General features: G+C 42.9%; 7 protein-coding genes across 10 annotated transcripts; 3 read left to right on the plus strand and 4 right to left on the minus strand.

Moving 5' to 3' along the window:
* Positions 1-168: 168 nt before the first annotated feature.
* Positions 169-1358, minus strand: LOC6563153. Its single transcript, XM_001989489.2, has 4 exons — positions 1096-1358; positions 830-1027; positions 532-772; positions 169-466 (listed from the first exon to the last, which is right to left on the minus strand). Exons 1-4 carry the CDS (start codon positions 1311-1313, stop codon positions 335-337), a joined length of 789 nt encoding a protein of 262 aa, XP_001989525.1. The 5' UTR covers positions 1314-1358; the 3' UTR covers positions 169-334.
* Positions 1359-1727: 369 nt separating this feature from the next.
* LOC6563152 (28S ribosomal protein S10, mitochondrial) lies at positions 1728-2519 on the minus strand. The gene is made up of 3 exons (XM_001989488.2): positions 2469-2519; positions 2179-2396; positions 1728-2119 (listed from the first exon to the last, which is right to left on the minus strand). The coding sequence occupies exons 1-3, from the start codon at positions 2475-2477 to the stop codon at positions 1864-1866; spliced, it is 483 nt and encodes a 160-aa protein (XP_001989524.1). The 5' UTR covers positions 2478-2519; the 3' UTR covers positions 1728-1863.
* A 27-nt stretch (positions 2520-2546) lies between these two features.
* On the plus strand, positions 2547-4558 carry LOC6563151 (protein arginine N-methyltransferase 1). The gene is made up of 4 exons (XM_001989487.2): positions 2547-2721; positions 2780-3408; positions 3465-3646; positions 3723-4558. Exons 1-4 carry the CDS (start codon positions 2700-2702, stop codon positions 4411-4413), a joined length of 1524 nt encoding a protein of 507 aa, XP_001989523.1. The 5' UTR covers positions 2547-2699; the 3' UTR covers positions 4414-4558.
* Positions 4410-6491, minus strand: LOC6563150 (chromatin assembly factor 1 p55 subunit). Of its 2 annotated transcripts, none has more exons than XM_032736759.2 (3): positions 6134-6491; positions 5504-6064; positions 4410-5363 (listed from the first exon to the last, which is right to left on the minus strand). In XM_032736759.2, the coding sequence occupies exons 1-3, from the start codon at positions 6153-6155 to the stop codon at positions 4654-4656; spliced, it is 1293 nt and encodes a 430-aa protein (XP_032592650.1). In that variant the 5' UTR covers positions 6156-6491; the 3' UTR covers positions 4410-4653. The 2 variants fall into 2 exon arrangements, with proteins under 2 accessions (XP_032592650.1, XP_001989522.1); XM_001989486.3 differs by having other exon boundaries at positions 5504-6061; positions 6134-6487.
* A 449-nt stretch (positions 6492-6940) lies between these two features.
* Positions 6941-8693, plus strand: LOC6563149. Of its 2 annotated transcripts, none has more exons than XM_043214933.1 (3): positions 6941-7209; positions 7305-7470; positions 7654-8693. In XM_043214933.1, exons 2-3 carry the CDS (start codon positions 7319-7321, stop codon positions 8606-8608), a joined length of 1107 nt encoding a protein of 368 aa, XP_043070868.1. In that variant the 5' UTR covers positions 6941-7209; positions 7305-7318; the 3' UTR covers positions 8609-8693. The 2 variants fall into 2 exon arrangements, with proteins under 2 accessions (XP_043070868.1, XP_032592954.1); XM_032737063.2 differs by having other exon boundaries at positions 6942-7209; positions 7319-7470.
* A 183-nt stretch (positions 8694-8876) lies between these two features.
* LOC6563148 (DNA-directed RNA polymerase II subunit RPB7) lies at positions 8877-9616 on the plus strand. Its single transcript, XM_001989484.3, has 4 exons — positions 8877-8890; positions 8947-9267; positions 9320-9457; positions 9519-9616. Exons 1-4 carry the CDS (start codon positions 8879-8881, stop codon positions 9567-9569), a joined length of 522 nt encoding a protein of 173 aa, XP_001989520.1. The 5' UTR covers positions 8877-8878; the 3' UTR covers positions 9570-9616.
* Positions 9617-9673: 57 nt separating this feature from the next.
* LOC6563147 (small G protein signaling modulator 3 homolog) lies at positions 9674-12974 on the minus strand. 2 transcript variants are annotated; one of them, XM_032737301.2, is made up of 3 exons: positions 12771-12974; positions 12172-12700; positions 9674-12061 (listed from the first exon to the last, which is right to left on the minus strand). In XM_032737301.2, the coding sequence occupies exons 1-3, from the start codon at positions 12834-12836 to the stop codon at positions 10242-10244; spliced, it is 2415 nt and encodes an 804-aa protein (XP_032593192.1). In that variant the 5' UTR covers positions 12837-12974; the 3' UTR covers positions 9674-10241. The 2 variants fall into 2 exon arrangements, with proteins under 2 accessions (XP_032593192.1, XP_001989519.1); XM_001989483.3 differs by having other exon boundaries at positions 9675-12061; positions 12172-12697; positions 12771-12973.
* Between the last annotated feature and the right edge of the window lie 228 nt (positions 12975-13202).

Consider the following 13202-nt stretch of genomic DNA (forward strand, 5'->3'; position numbering starts at 1 on the left):
TATCATGATAATTATCGGCCATAAAATAGTAGGGTTTTCAGACCCCACATCGTCGAACGTCAAGTGGCAAATAACACGCGTTATCAGCAATGTCCACAACTGATATTGGCAAAATTAGGATGGAAATTGTTTTTATTATAGGTGTATTTGCACTTTGTCAACAGATTAGCAGTTAGCTGTGTATATATTTGTTATATAAATACGCTTACAGTGCCACTTATTAAAACGATACACAAATCTGATTGCGTCAGGCTGGGCATTAATAGCCGTTGATACCAGATACTTTTGAATATATATTTTTTTGGATTTATTTATATATTATCATATATGTCACTTATGTACGAGTTTCGAGTTTACAATCTGGTTCCACACCCTCAAAAATGGGCGGGCTTTCAGGTCCCTCACCACCCTCGCCACCACCTCCAGTAATTGCATTAATAATATCCGATATTTTGCTATTGATAATCTGCGAAACAAAGGAAAAATTATTATAAAAAAATTTTCAAGTTGCAGTATATGTGGTTAACATACATCTTCGACCTTCTCGACAACTGAATCGTGTCCAAAGTCCCAAATATCACCAAGTAATTCTACACCCATTTCATTAATCAGCGCATGTATAAAATCATTAATCCGCTCCTCCTCCATCAAATTCTCCAAATCCATTTTCAAATCACCCAAATGCAGTTCGATTTGCAATCCTGTAATTGCTATATTAATCGATGCTTTTATCCTCCATGAGATGAGAAGCGAAAAATCCGTAACTGATGCTCTGAAAGTGGCATTGATTATGAATATCTGGAAATACATTTAAAGTGCAGTCACTTACTCCGCATTGCCCTCACCGGCCATATTCACAATATAAGCCAGGGAGCCCTTGGCAGTGTATAAGGATTTCAAATAGGTGTATGGAAGGGTGACCTTCACAGTACTACGTTGTAAACCAGGAACTATATTTATTTTCAGCGTGTCTACAACGAAATCGGAAAGTCCCTTCAAGTGAAAGTCGTCTATTGATCCGGTAAAACTATTGAACGACGCATTAAATTATAAATCATAAATGTGGTAGTCAAGCGGCATTACAATTCGACTTACTCGATAAGGTATTTGTTGTCCACAGCTACATTTTCAGGACCTAGCTCGAATGGATCCAATGCGGGTAAGCCTAAGTTTGGTATTGGATGGCACATACGCATACGAAACTCCTCGAGAAACTTAAGAATCTTATCCTCATAGATGCACACAACTGGCGATAGGCAGCTGTAAATTGTGGCCGTGGCCAGTAGTATTTTTAAGAGGTTGCCTGTATGCATATTAGCTCTAATCCAAGGATCTGTTTGCCTGAACCCAAAGCACGCGACTGAAGTGCCTATGCAGAATTGTTGTGTTTTTGTCAAGTGCGCCCCATTTCCAGTGCCCCATTATGAATGCCAAGATATGACCACAAGCAATTCATAATATACCCTTGCCTATAATACTATTATATGCTTGAAAAGGTATTTGAATTGTTTGCGAAGTTTGCAACTCATTAAAGGCACCTCAAAAAACTGATTATGTCAGCTAATCAGATAAAAACGCATTATCTTAACAGATATATTTAGCTATATTATAATACAAACCTTAACAATGACGGATGACTTAATTGTAAGGTGCTAAATATCAGGAAGGGTATTTAATTTTCGACCGCTCAACTTTAGTTATCGCAGTCAATAAAAATTTAAACGTTATCAATGGGCTACTATTTTCGATTAACAAATCGCATTTTATTTGTTTTCGACCATTTAAGAGTTATCATGTCGCTAATACGCTTCAATGGTCGCTTGCAACACTTACGAGCTATTAAATTTCGTATCTAATCTAAAGCTAAACTTGTTCTGGAGGCTGCTGCAAGTGTTCAGGCAACTGCTGCAGTTCCGTCTTGGATGCCTGCAACGCAACGCCCTCAGGCAAATTCCGTTCGATATACTCGAGAAATGTGTCCAACGTTGAGCCGGTCAACTTGTGGAAGTTCATGTAGCGAAAATGTGTACGTATCTCATATTGCACTCGATGCTTCTTGTAAATGTGCACCGATTTCAGCAGAGTCATTCTTTCATGATGCGCCTTGCGGGGAGACCAACTGGAGGAGTAAAGAGTAAATATGTATATATATATAAATATATATAAGTCAGCATTTACCACTTGCCCAGCTCAATGCCCAAGTGCTCGGCGGCGGTTGTCGCAAACCAGGTGTAGCTCTTTAGAACCGCCGGATCAACGCCTCGCAGCTCAATTTCCAATTTGCTGTATAGCTGATCGGGTTCAGCTGGTTGGATCGGAGACGTTGCTGCTGTGGAGTTGTTGCTCAGGGCGGAGCAAAAGCGAACGGGCTGCGTCAAACGCAATCTTTTCATTACCTGTAATAGACGTTAATAAAAGTATATGGCATAAGTTTTCTTTAATGAGTATGGTAAAAATCAAATACGCACCTGAAACATTCTGTTAATGCAGCGCAAACAGAAACAGGGTTATGCAAGCGCAGGGCTGCAAAATTGTTATCATAATAATCGATAGTTTTGTTGAAATTGTCTGGTGTATGGAGACACTGTTTCTCAGCGCACGTGCAGGGAAATAAAGACATTTTTAAACTTTTTGTTGTATATTCATCAAGTTGTTGTTCTTGCATTTTTAAGCTGTAAACTGAATTTAATTTACTCAATATGGAAAATACAGATCCCAAAGGTAAGTGAGTAGCAGATAAAAAGTCAAACGCGCGCTGACAACCATTACCCATCCACAGCGAATGATTATACTGAGCTGAGCTCTGATGATGAAGCATACAATGACATCGAGGATGATGATGAAGAGATCGGCGAGGATGATGGCGAGCAAACAACTTGCTTGTTTTGCACCCAGGTTGCAAAAAGTATCGATGTGGCCATAGATCATTTAAATAGCCAACACAATGTGAACTTGTCGCAGCTGAAGCAGAAATTTCAAATGGACCAATATGCATTTATTAAACTAATAAATTACATACGAATAGGGACGATTAGTGCAGAGCAATTACTATTAACAGAACAGCCCCAGTGGAATGATGAGAAATACCTGAAGCCTTTGGCGTACGAGCCATGGCTGTGCTATGACTACGAATCCCTCAAGACTGACGGGCCAGAAGAGGCAGCGGTGGGCACACAAGAACTGATGCAACGCCTTGCGGAGCAAGGTAAACTACTGCAGCAGGCCAGCGAGGATATGGAACGGATGCGTAACGACTACAAGGCACTCCTGCAGAAGGTGCACAGCGATACCGACATTGGCGATAAGGATGATATGCCTGGCGTTGTGCGCAACTCTAAAACCTTTGATAAGGAATACTTTAATAGCTACTCCCACTTTGGCATCCATCTTGAAATGCTTAGCGATAAGGTAGGTGAAAGGTGGAATTGTAAATATCCATCATATATATAACGCATTTCGCATAGGTGCGCACCAGTAGCTATCGAGAAGCTCTAATGCAAAACGAGAAGTTCTTGCGTGGCAAAACCGTTCTGGATGTGGGCTGTGGCACAGGCATACTCTCAATATTTGCATCACAAGCGGGCGCCGAGAGCGTCGTAGGCATTGACAACTCTAAAATTGTATACACAGCCATGGACATCGTTAGGTGAGCGAATTTAATTTGTATTTAATTACTTCATTATTTGCCATTTAAATTTGCTGCTTATTATTTAATATCACAGAAAAAACCAGGTGCAAAATGTAAAGTTAATAAAGGGACGCTTGGAGGACACGGAACTGCCCGAGCCCAAGTACGACATCATCATATCCGAGTGGATGGGCTACTTTCTGCTGTACGAGGCAATGCTGGACTCCATTATCTATGCACGCGATCATCATCTGAAGCCCAATGGCAAAATTCTGCCCAATCGCTGCACGCTGCATCTGCTGGGCATAAATGAGGAGTTGCATGGGCAACATGTGGAATTCTGGTCGGATGTCTACGGGGTTAATATGAGTGATTTGCGCAAACGAAGCATTGAGGAGCCGCTAATGCAGGTGGTCAATTCCGACAACATCCTCACAGAGACTGAGCTCATTGCCGACTTTGACATGATGACAGTGGACTTGAACTATTCCAATTTTCAGCATGAGTTCAATTTGAAGTGCACGGAGACGGGCAAACTGGGTGCCTTTGCGGGCTATTTTGATACGTTCTTCGACCTTGACAGACCGGTCATGTTCAGCACTTCACCCACTGCGACGCCCACGCACTGGAAGCAAACCGTATTCTTCATTGACCAGCCGCAAGATGTGCAGAAGGGCCAGGTGATCAGTGGTAAGATCAGGTCGCGGCGGCATCAAGGCGATGTGCGAGCCTTGTGTGTAGATATCGAAGTTTTTGGCAGACATTACAAATATACAGTGGATTGATTTGTTGGTCTTCAGATCGTTTTAATGCAAGATTTTTGTTGTAAACTGAATCTGAACTTAATTAATTTTAAAATAATGTATATATATAAATTAAAATGAGTGCACGCAGCCAGATAAGCCGGCTTTGTGTTGTTTCCAAAAACAATTTCACACATATGTTTTCTTTTATATTATAGAGGGGAGAGGAGGATGGGGGATTGGGAGAGGAAACATATGCCAAAGACTTGAATGGATATTGCTTTAAGCAGTGTGGGTTTCCAGATCCGAGGCGGGTATCTCGGGCTCCTCATCGTTGTACACATTCTCGGCCATTTGCCAGACTTGCATGATATTGTCCTCGGACACGGAGCAGATGATCCATGGTTCATTTGGATTCCACGAGAAGTCGCTAATTTTGGCAGTATGGCCACCGTGGATGAACAGCAGCTCGGGTGGACCATCCTCAGCATCTTCGGAACTCTGCTCCTCGCCAATTTTGGATAAGTCCCAAACGTGTAGGCGACGATCGGTGCCCGAGGAGGCGAGAATCGTTTCGTTATGGGGCGACCATTGCACCTGAAAGATCTCATCCTTGTGCGACTCAAAGGAATGTAGTTTCAGCTTGAGATTGCGCAAATCCCACAAGGCGACAGTTTTGTCCGCCGAGCCCGTGGCCAATATGAACTCCGAATAGGGATTAAAGCTCAAACAATTCACCTCGGCTGTATGCGCATCGACGGTGTGCGATGGCTTCGAGGTGTTGTTGTTGCGCGTATCCCAAATCATGAGCTTCTGATCATCAGCCACCGAACCGAACAGCGATTCATGCAGCAAATGCCAAGCAACATCCTCAACGACGGCCGTGTGGCCGGTGAATATATTCTTGGCATCAATAACGCGATGCTCCTTGGGCGTGGCATTGATATCCCACAAACAGATGGTGTGATCGTCAGAGGCCGAGAGCAAGTAACCTGGAAGAGCATAATCATAAGAATTTTAAATTCTTCTCTTTTTAACTCAATCAATCTCTGATAAACCTTGGAATCGGCAATACAGGTATCGGTTTCAATCGGATTACTATACCATTTAGCCTAACAAGTCTTGTGCTTACCGTTCAAATTGGGATTCCATGAGAGACCGTAGCCCTCCTTTTGGTGACCACGCAAACGTAAGTCCGGCTGGCATTCACCGGATGGTTCCGGTTTGCTGGGATGCTTTGTGTAATCAAAAACGAGAACATCACTCGAAGGAGTTTTGGTGGCAATAACGCACGCATTTTGCGGCATGTAGCGGGCACGGTTCACCTCGCCCTCGTGATTGATTTTGATTTCAATTTCGATTTTCCCGCACACGGAGCCAAAGCCGCCAAATTCACCCTTCTCATTGTCATAGTGGGAGCTATCAAATTGTGCATCTTCGCTGGGCAACTGGACACTGGCAATGAGCAGATGATTCTGTTCATCCGAGGTGTGTGTGCCCAATATTAATCGATGCACGGAGTAATCTTTGCCATCCTGCTTGGTGACATCGGGCAGCCATTGGGCTGTCAGCGAGGGCCACTCCAGTGCGTGCGTCATCACCAGATCGTACAGAAAAGGAGTGTTCTTCTTCCATATCTTGTACTCCTCGTTGATCACACGCTCTTCGACGGCATCGTCAAAGGATTCCGCTGCTTAGAGGAAAACAAATATGTTAGAAGTAAGCAGTGGAGAGATATAGTATATTAATAATTGACATTTACCATTGTCGCTACGATCTACCATTTTCAAGCACACAACTAAATTATATTTTCACGCAAATTATTTTGCGCGTCGCAAATTCGGGCGCCAAAACAACAAATCGGCGGCGGCGGCGGCAAAAGCGTGTGCGGTGTCGGCAAAAGTTCACACGCTTCGCGGCTGTTTAAACAAGCACTCTCGTCGAAAATATTATACTTAAAAACACACTTAAAATTGTGACAAGTCAGTTGTGTGTATTCTAACACGTGTAATAAATTTACTTCTTGCACAAAGTGAGAAAAATATTTTCTCTTTCTTTTCCTTTTTGCAAGCGCGTCGGCTAGATGCGACAGAGATGTGTGGATATCTCATCGATAGCAATGTATGAAAATCGACAAGTGGCGTCAATCGATTATTGAGCTAGATTGAATCCATTGTAATCGAAACTTTGCGTTGTTTCAGAATGAAAATAGAATTGAGTACAATATTTGCCCGATTTGAAAAACAAAATATTATCGCTTTCAAAGGAAAAAGCAAAGGCTTATGTATAGAATCTAATTCTTTTCAATTATAAATTTTATTCCCATATTAAATATTAAAAATAGAACTTATTTAGTTGCTTAAATATCTCTGGCTCACTTTGTATTAAGAACAACAGAAATTCATATTTTTTTATTGATGCCATCCCTGGTCAACGGTACTTCGATAACGATAAATAACATTGCAGCAGAAGTGCATATTAAAACAGACTTAATACAGATGACAACTCTTAGCCAATAAACAAGTATAAATTAAAGCTTATAGCAAAAAATTTAAACAATTGGCGCGCAACTCTGTAGCTTCACTCATCGGCTATAATTAAAGTCAAAGCCCTTCGGATCAGTGGGTGGTTGAAGGTGTTTTGAAGTGCACAGCTAGCAGTGTAACTTGAGGCAGCTTAGTGAGAACATCTATTGTTCGAGTGCGCGGCGGATAAATTGCTAAACCTGCCTATGCAAATACAATTTCGCGAATGTGCTAATATTTGTCAATTAGTTTGTTTAGTCAACTCGTAAGCGGAACAAGCAACGTTTTTGTGCAATAAAACATTCCAGCGGCGGTGAGTGCATGTAACAAGAGAACCACCGAGAAACTTTCTCTTCTTGTTGTTGTAACTTGTTGTGATTGTTTGTTTTTTTACTTTCTTTTTGACATCTGCGTATGGAAAGATGCACGTAGACCGAAGCAACGGTTTAGCGGAGGCGAATAACGAGCGGGCCGAAAGCTATTTAGACCGTCTTCTGACCAATGGTAGCCAGGAGGGCGACAGCGGGGCAGAGCTGGAGCTGCCGTCATGGTACAATGAACAGTTATTCAAGCGGTAGGTGCTATAATTGAAGAATATTATCAGCTTATGATAGAGATGGGCGCGTTGCTGATTTTGTTTTTAATGTTCTGTTTGGAGTTCGATTAATTGAATTTGTTAATTATTGAATATTAACTTATTTTTTTATTTCATTCACTACTTAACAACTTGTATCTCTTTTGTTTTACATCTGTTCAGCGGACAAGGATATTTTCGAAAATATCGCTTTGTGATGACGTCTGGAATGTTGGCTGGATTGATTGCCGTGCTTGCCATACCCTCGATACTGCGCGTGCTCATTTGCACGCGTCAATCTTCGAATACGCTGAGTGCCTATCGTCGCTATTTGCGCACCATCTTTCACGCCCAAGCCTGGTATTTTAATTCGATAGATGATCCGAATGGTAAATTCTGGACAAGCATTGCGTCTGTGAGGCAGGCACACTCGAGGTCCAGTCGCGCCTGTCAGCGACTTGCTGCCGGGCGGATAACGCAAAAGGATCTGGCGTTGACACAGTTCGGATTCATTGGCTTTATAACGCTGGGTGCACATCGAATCCACCTGAAGGATGATGACTTCCTGGAGGCCACAACGCATATGTGGCGTGTGCTGGGCCATTTGTTGGGCATTAAAGATGAGTACAATATCTGTGGCCGCAATTGGGCAGAGTCCAAAGAGCGTTTGGCAATTGTTATGAGAAAAGTTTATAGGCCGGCACTGGAGCAGACCAATGATGACTTCCATCGTATGACAGAAGCACTGATTCATGGACTTTGGCATGTCAATACGATGCTATCGGTGCAAGCGAATATTTTCTTCACCAAGCGCCTGGCTTATGTCAAGGGCTACGAGTATTACAGCTTTGACTATTTGGATGGGGAGCAGCCAGATCCACAGCAAAGGCAATACTATTATGACATGAACTTGTGGGATCGTTTCATTGTTAGCTATGGTCTATTTTTGGTGACATATATGCACAAATATGCCGTTATTCGATGGTATTTCAATTTTAGAATTTGGCTTATGGACTTTTTTATGTATTATTTGCCAATCGCAGCCATTTTGAGGTTTGGAGTTAAATCGGCTTATGTGCGCATCTTTCGGTCAGGAGGTCGGGCACAAGAGCTGGTACTCAATCTCAAAGAAGAATAGATTAGTTAACTTGTTGGTTTTTTTAGTGATGGATGGACAATAATGTGTGGATGGGCGAATAAACGTGCAATATGTTTTTTCAAAATAACCGCCTTCTATCTTAGTATCAATTTTCAGCACTGTACACAGCTGTACAGATAAATATAATATGCCGGCAATGAGTTGTTATCGATAACGATAACAGTTAATGTTTTGTTGCTTGCGCGTTTTTTATGCCATTGGCAAATATATTAATTTGCAGCTGAAAATAAGAAAGTAATTGCAACAAATATGTTTTATCACGTAAGTAACAACTACGAATACGTTCTGGAACTTTTGCCTAACCAAATGTCACATAGATTTCCCTCGAACACGAAATTCTGCTGCATCCGCGCTATTTCGGTCCACAATTGCTGGAGACGGTGAAGCAGAAGCTCTACTCGGAGGTGGAGGGCACGTGTACTGGCAAATATGGTTTCGTGATAGCTGTCACAACGATAGATCTAATTGGCTCCGGTGTAATACAGCCGGGCCAGGGCTTTGTCGTATATCCAGTGAAATACAAGGCAATCGTCTTTCGGCCCTTCAAAGGTGAAGTGCTGGACGCTGTCGTAAAGCAGATAAATAAAGTTGGCATGTTTGCCGAAATTGGACCATTATCCTGCTTTATATCGCATCATGTATGTTAACTTTACAATAACTTTGCACAGCAAATTTACGCAAATCTTACAGTCCATTCCCGCTGATATGCAATTCTGTCCGAACGGAAATCCGCCTTGCTACAAATCCAAAGACGAGGATGTGGTCATCTCGGGTGAGGATAAAATACGCCTCAAGATTGTCGGCACACGTGTGGATGCCACCGGCATTGTAAGTGGTTAAAATATAAAATTTGTTTGTTTGGTTTATCATAGTATTCATATTTTCGCAGTTTGCTATAGGAACTTTGATGGATGATTATTTGGGACTGGTCTGTAATTAGTTTAACACAAACAAGAAGACAAGTCAACTTTATATACAATTTATATATATATATATATATTTTAAACTTTAATGAAATGCATTTTAGACCGTTAAATATCTAGGTATATATATATTATAAATACTTTATAAGATTTGATTTAAATTCAAAGGTACGTTACGTTTATAATTAAGTACAATTCTGTGTGTGTTCTTGTTGTGTGTGGGAGCTACAATTATGGATGGATATATTTTAATTCAATAGCAAAGTCTACATTTAAATGTATATGTATATGTATATATATGTATATCTGTGCGAATGGGGCTTAAGGTAGACTGCACTTAAGTTAAGCTTACAACAACACAAAGAGATATTTTACAAGCTAAATTGATATTCTTGCAGAGCCTAATTTAACAAAAAGCCGACTGAGGAATGAAGGAGAATTAGATAGTTTTCTCAATAAGCTAAGAAACAAACAAGTCTGCAAGAATATTTAAACTTCGACACGCCGAAGCTGTTCGATTCTTAGAGAAGATTGCACACGAAATGAAAGCATGAGATACTAACGCGCAGCTTTTGTTCAGATTGAATACTTAGGATTTAGATGGCGGATTAGGCAGCGAGCATGATTGTACACACATAAAGGAATCTATAAAAATTAATGTTTTAAAAGCCATCCCACAATAAGCTGACTCACAGGTCCCAGGAGAACAAATGATGCTTGACAAGCATGTCGCGCACACCATCCTTCAGTGGCTGCGACTCCTTGCCACGCTTGGGCGGCAACTCCCAGTCCGGATTCAGGTTAAAGGCAAACTGTGAGAGGATACGCAATTCGCATTTGATTTGCACCCAACCGGGTGAATCAATAAAGCTCCAGGTGTGATACCATTTCTGTACTACCTCCTGGCATGCGCAGAGCACCTCAAGCCACAGATGCAGCACCTGTTCATTGAGGCCCAGGCAAATGAGCGAGCGCAGCTTCACATCCATTTGGGCATGGGCATTGTCGTGGGTCTGATTGATTGCCTGGACGCAGCGATAGAGCAGCTCTTCGGGCGTCAATACCTTGCCGTCCTCATCCAGACGATAGGTTTTGCACAGAACCAGACGGCTGTACACCGATTTAAAGTCCTTTTCCACCTCCAGCGAGGAGACCTCCTCGATGAATAGCCACGGATGTATGGGCCCGCCCAGAAATGTGGGCCGTTTCATGCCATGCTCAAGGAATGCTTTAATCGCCGGCGCCAAGGTACCGCGCACGAGATCCGTGACCGTTTCCGAAATGGCATCATCTCCAGCGGAGGTATACAATTTGCTGCGCTCATCGAGCAGTTGGACAAACTTTGCGGGAAACCAGCCCCGCAAGCCATTCAACTCACCCACCCAGCAATGCTCATCCTTTTGGCTAATTATGGTTATGATATCGTTGCGCCGGAAGCCCAATTCATCGTCATCATGCCGCTCAAAGTCATGCAAAGCTTTGGCTCGCCGCTTCCGCGTGCGTGCCACATTGATGAAGTTCTCGTGATCCTTGGCATGCGATTCGGTGCTGTAGTTGGCCGTCAGCTGGATGTGGCCAGCCAGTTTCGGTTCGATGGTTATGAAGTGACGGCCTACCTTCAGTATGGCCTCGCGCAGATCGACCAGAATTTCGGTTTGCCGTATATTCTTGTTCTTTAGCTGCTCCGCTTCGGGATCGCTGCGAAACAGAATCGCCTCCAGTATGGATTTACTTTTGCGCACTTGCCGTCGCGACAGCTGCTGCTTGGGCAGATTGGCTGCTGCCTCCGGATTGCCAATCTGATGGCCCTGATCGGCCATCAAATAGGCCAGATGACGCCGTCGATGCGTATCGATAACGGTTTGACTTAACGAGCCGCCCACCTCTAGCGCCTGACGGAAAAGCACCTCAACGTCGTCTACTTCGCAGCACATGGATAGCGAATTGAATATCTGTGCAGAGTTTTCCAAGTGTTTGAGATCCGCTTCCTTGACCTTGAGCATGCCCAGCGTTAGCTGGAACAGCACAATGGAGCCCTCGTAGAAGAACCAGTCCCAGATGCGCACCAGTATTTTCATGTGCACCACATTTGCAAAGAGCGTGAGAAACCAGTGCAACGTTATCAGCGACAGATCGATGTCGTGACGCTTCAGCGACTCATCCACGCTGGCCAAATAATTGGCAATTAGGGTCTGCATCACCCGCTGGTCCGCCTGGATGCCTAGCAACGTTGAGCTATAGTATGAGGCCGGCAGAAGATCCTCTACAATGGTGACCATCATCCAGAATGCATTCTCCTCCTCCATGAACAGCAGCAGGCAGGCAACAATCACTCCGGTTCCCTGACAGTAGCCAATGTCGGGAAAGAGCCACGCAATGCCGCGCAGTATGCGACGCAGTCTCGGTATGCCCGTTCCATTTGGATGACTAAAGCACGCATTCGTCGGCAATATGCGCAACAGATCTTTTTCTATTTGCTTCGATGTCATTAATTGATCGTTGCTGGAAGCTGTCAAAAAACCAAAAATAAAAGCAATCTATAAATGCGCGAAGAAAACTAATGCACTAAAGAAAACTATAATTTTAAAATAAATCTAATATTCGTAATAATACGCGTACCTTTGACTATATCCTGATAGCTAGTCTCGCTTTTTTGCTTTTTGGACAGTGCACCAGAGAGACGCATCCACATTTGAGGTCGCAGACTGTGAGGTATGCCGTTTTGAACCATTTTGCGCAGCTTCTCGGTGCGCTGCAGTAGCAACTCCACATGCTCCCAGCTCAGTTCGTTGGCTTCCTTGTTGTGGGCAAACTCTAAGTGGGCGATCCACTGTAAGCGCTGCTGTGCATCCTCTATAAATGGTATGCTGAGCAATTTATTCGAACTTTGTTCGGGTCCATCCTCCTCCTCGACTCGAAAACCAAATTCATCAAAACGATAATCGGGCTGATCATTGGGATCTGCAACCGCCAGTTCCGATTCGCCTCCTAGCTTGGCCAGAATCTCCTGGGGCCACATTGAGGGTGTTAGCGCTGAGAAAGGTCCTCCAGGATTTGGACGCAAGCCGTCTGCAACACTTAATTCCTCCATCATTGGCGGCAGTTCACCAATATCGTCTTCGGAACCCAAGTTCTGTAATTTGCGCTGCTGGCAGCATGAAAAGTCAGCAATTTTAATTAGCTTGATAAGAAATCTGTCATCTCAATTAAATTTTTACCGTATGTTCTTCACGGCCCACGTAACCCTCATGGTCACGACCGAATATGCTACGTGCCATATCCATATTCGAAAATAGCTATTTGTGTGTGCACTTAATCAATTATTTAACTTAGCATATAGGTGTTTTTGATTGTTTTCCCCGTTTAACTAGATACGTTTTTTAATTCCACTGCATTGTTTCTAACAAATTTCTCAGCTTTCGCCCGCAGTCAGCTGTTCGACGAATTTATCGGTTATCGGTGTGGAGTTCACATCTCTTGCAGAGATATCAGCTGACAAATGACTCGCAATGGCTCTGTTATTTATTGCTGGACACTTGCTTGCTGTTAGCAGATGCTCAATTCAAATTAAAGTCCCATTCGCTATTTACTATTTTAAAACTAACTGCTATACTAATAACAATTCCAAGAAATATTATTAAAAATATAAC

Source organism: Drosophila grimshawi, unplaced genomic scaffold (genome assembly GCF_018153295.1).
Source record: "Drosophila grimshawi isolate 15287-2541.00 unplaced genomic scaffold, ASM1815329v1 contig_311, whole genome shotgun sequence".
In the NCBI taxonomy this organism is placed as follows: Eukaryota; Metazoa; Arthropoda; class Insecta; order Diptera; family Drosophilidae; genus Drosophila; species Drosophila grimshawi.

What these genes read in the sequence shown, in the direction of transcription:
- LOC6563152 (XM_001989488.2), bottom strand. An exon ending in GGCATTGAGCTGGGCAAGTG is followed by an intron (nt 2,120 to 2,178) that starts GTAAATGCTGAC and finishes TTACTCCTCCAG; the next exon opens with TTGGTCTCCCCGCAAGGCGC.
- LOC6563151 (XM_001989487.2), top strand. Translation starts at nt 2,700, where the DNA reads ATGGAAAATACAGATCCCAAAG. An exon ending in GGAAAATACAGATCCCAAAG is followed by an intron (nt 2,722 to 2,779) that starts GTAAGTGAGTAG and finishes ACCCATCCACAG; the next exon opens with CGAATGATTATACTGAGCTG. An exon ending in ACAGCCATGGACATCGTTAG is followed by an intron (nt 3,647 to 3,722) that starts GTGAGCGAATTT and finishes TTAATATCACAG; the next exon opens with AAAAAACCAGGTGCAAAATG.
- LOC6563150 (XM_032736759.2), bottom strand. Translation starts at nt 6,155, where the DNA reads ATGGTAGATCGTAGCGACAATG. An exon ending in GGTAGATCGTAGCGACAATG is followed by an intron (nt 6,065 to 6,133) that starts GTAAATGTCAAT and finishes TTTTCCTCTAAG; the next exon opens with CAGCGGAATCCTTTGACGAT. An exon ending in ATGGAATCCCAATTTGAACG is followed by an intron (nt 5,364 to 5,503) that starts GTAAGCACAAGA and finishes ATGCTCTTCCAG; the next exon opens with GTTACTTGCTCTCGGCCTCT.
- LOC6563149 (XM_043214933.1), top strand. Translation starts at nt 7,319, where the DNA reads ATGCACGTAGACCGAAGCAACGGTTTAGCGGAGGCGAATAACGAGCGG. An exon ending in AATGAACAGTTATTCAAGCG is followed by an intron (nt 7,471 to 7,653) that starts GTAGGTGCTATA and finishes ACATCTGTTCAG; the next exon opens with CGGACAAGGATATTTTCGAA.
- LOC6563148 (XM_001989484.3), top strand. An exon ending in CCTGCTTTATATCGCATCAT is followed by an intron (nt 9,268 to 9,319) that starts GTATGTTAACTT and finishes CAAATCTTACAG; the next exon opens with TCCATTCCCGCTGATATGCA. An exon ending in GTGTGGATGCCACCGGCATT is followed by an intron (nt 9,458 to 9,518) that starts GTAAGTGGTTAA and finishes ATATTTTCGCAG; the next exon opens with TTTGCTATAGGAACTTTGAT.
- LOC6563147 (XM_032737301.2), bottom strand. Translation starts at nt 12,836, where the DNA reads ATGGATATGGCACGTAGCATATTCGGTCGTGACCATGAGGGTTACGTG. An exon ending in TGGGCCGTGAAGAACATACG is followed by an intron (nt 12,701 to 12,770) that starts GTAAAAATTTAA and finishes TCATGCTGCCAG; the next exon opens with CAGCGCAAATTACAGAACTT. An exon ending in CTATCAGGATATAGTCAAAG is followed by an intron (nt 12,062 to 12,171) that starts GTACGCGTATTA and finishes GTTTTTTGACAG; the next exon opens with CTTCCAGCAACGATCAATTA.
- LOC6563153 (XM_001989489.2), bottom strand. Translation starts at nt 1,313, where the DNA reads ATGCATACAGGCAACCTCTTAAAAATACTACTGGCCACGGCCACAATT. An exon ending in GACAACAAATACCTTATCGA is followed by an intron (nt 1,028 to 1,095) that starts GTAAGTCGAATT and finishes GTCGTTCAATAG; the next exon opens with TTTTACCGGATCAATAGACG. An exon ending in TTGTCGAGAAGGTCGAAGAT is followed by an intron (nt 467 to 531) that starts GTATGTTAACCA and finishes TTTGTTTCGCAG; the next exon opens with ATTATCAATAGCAAAATATC.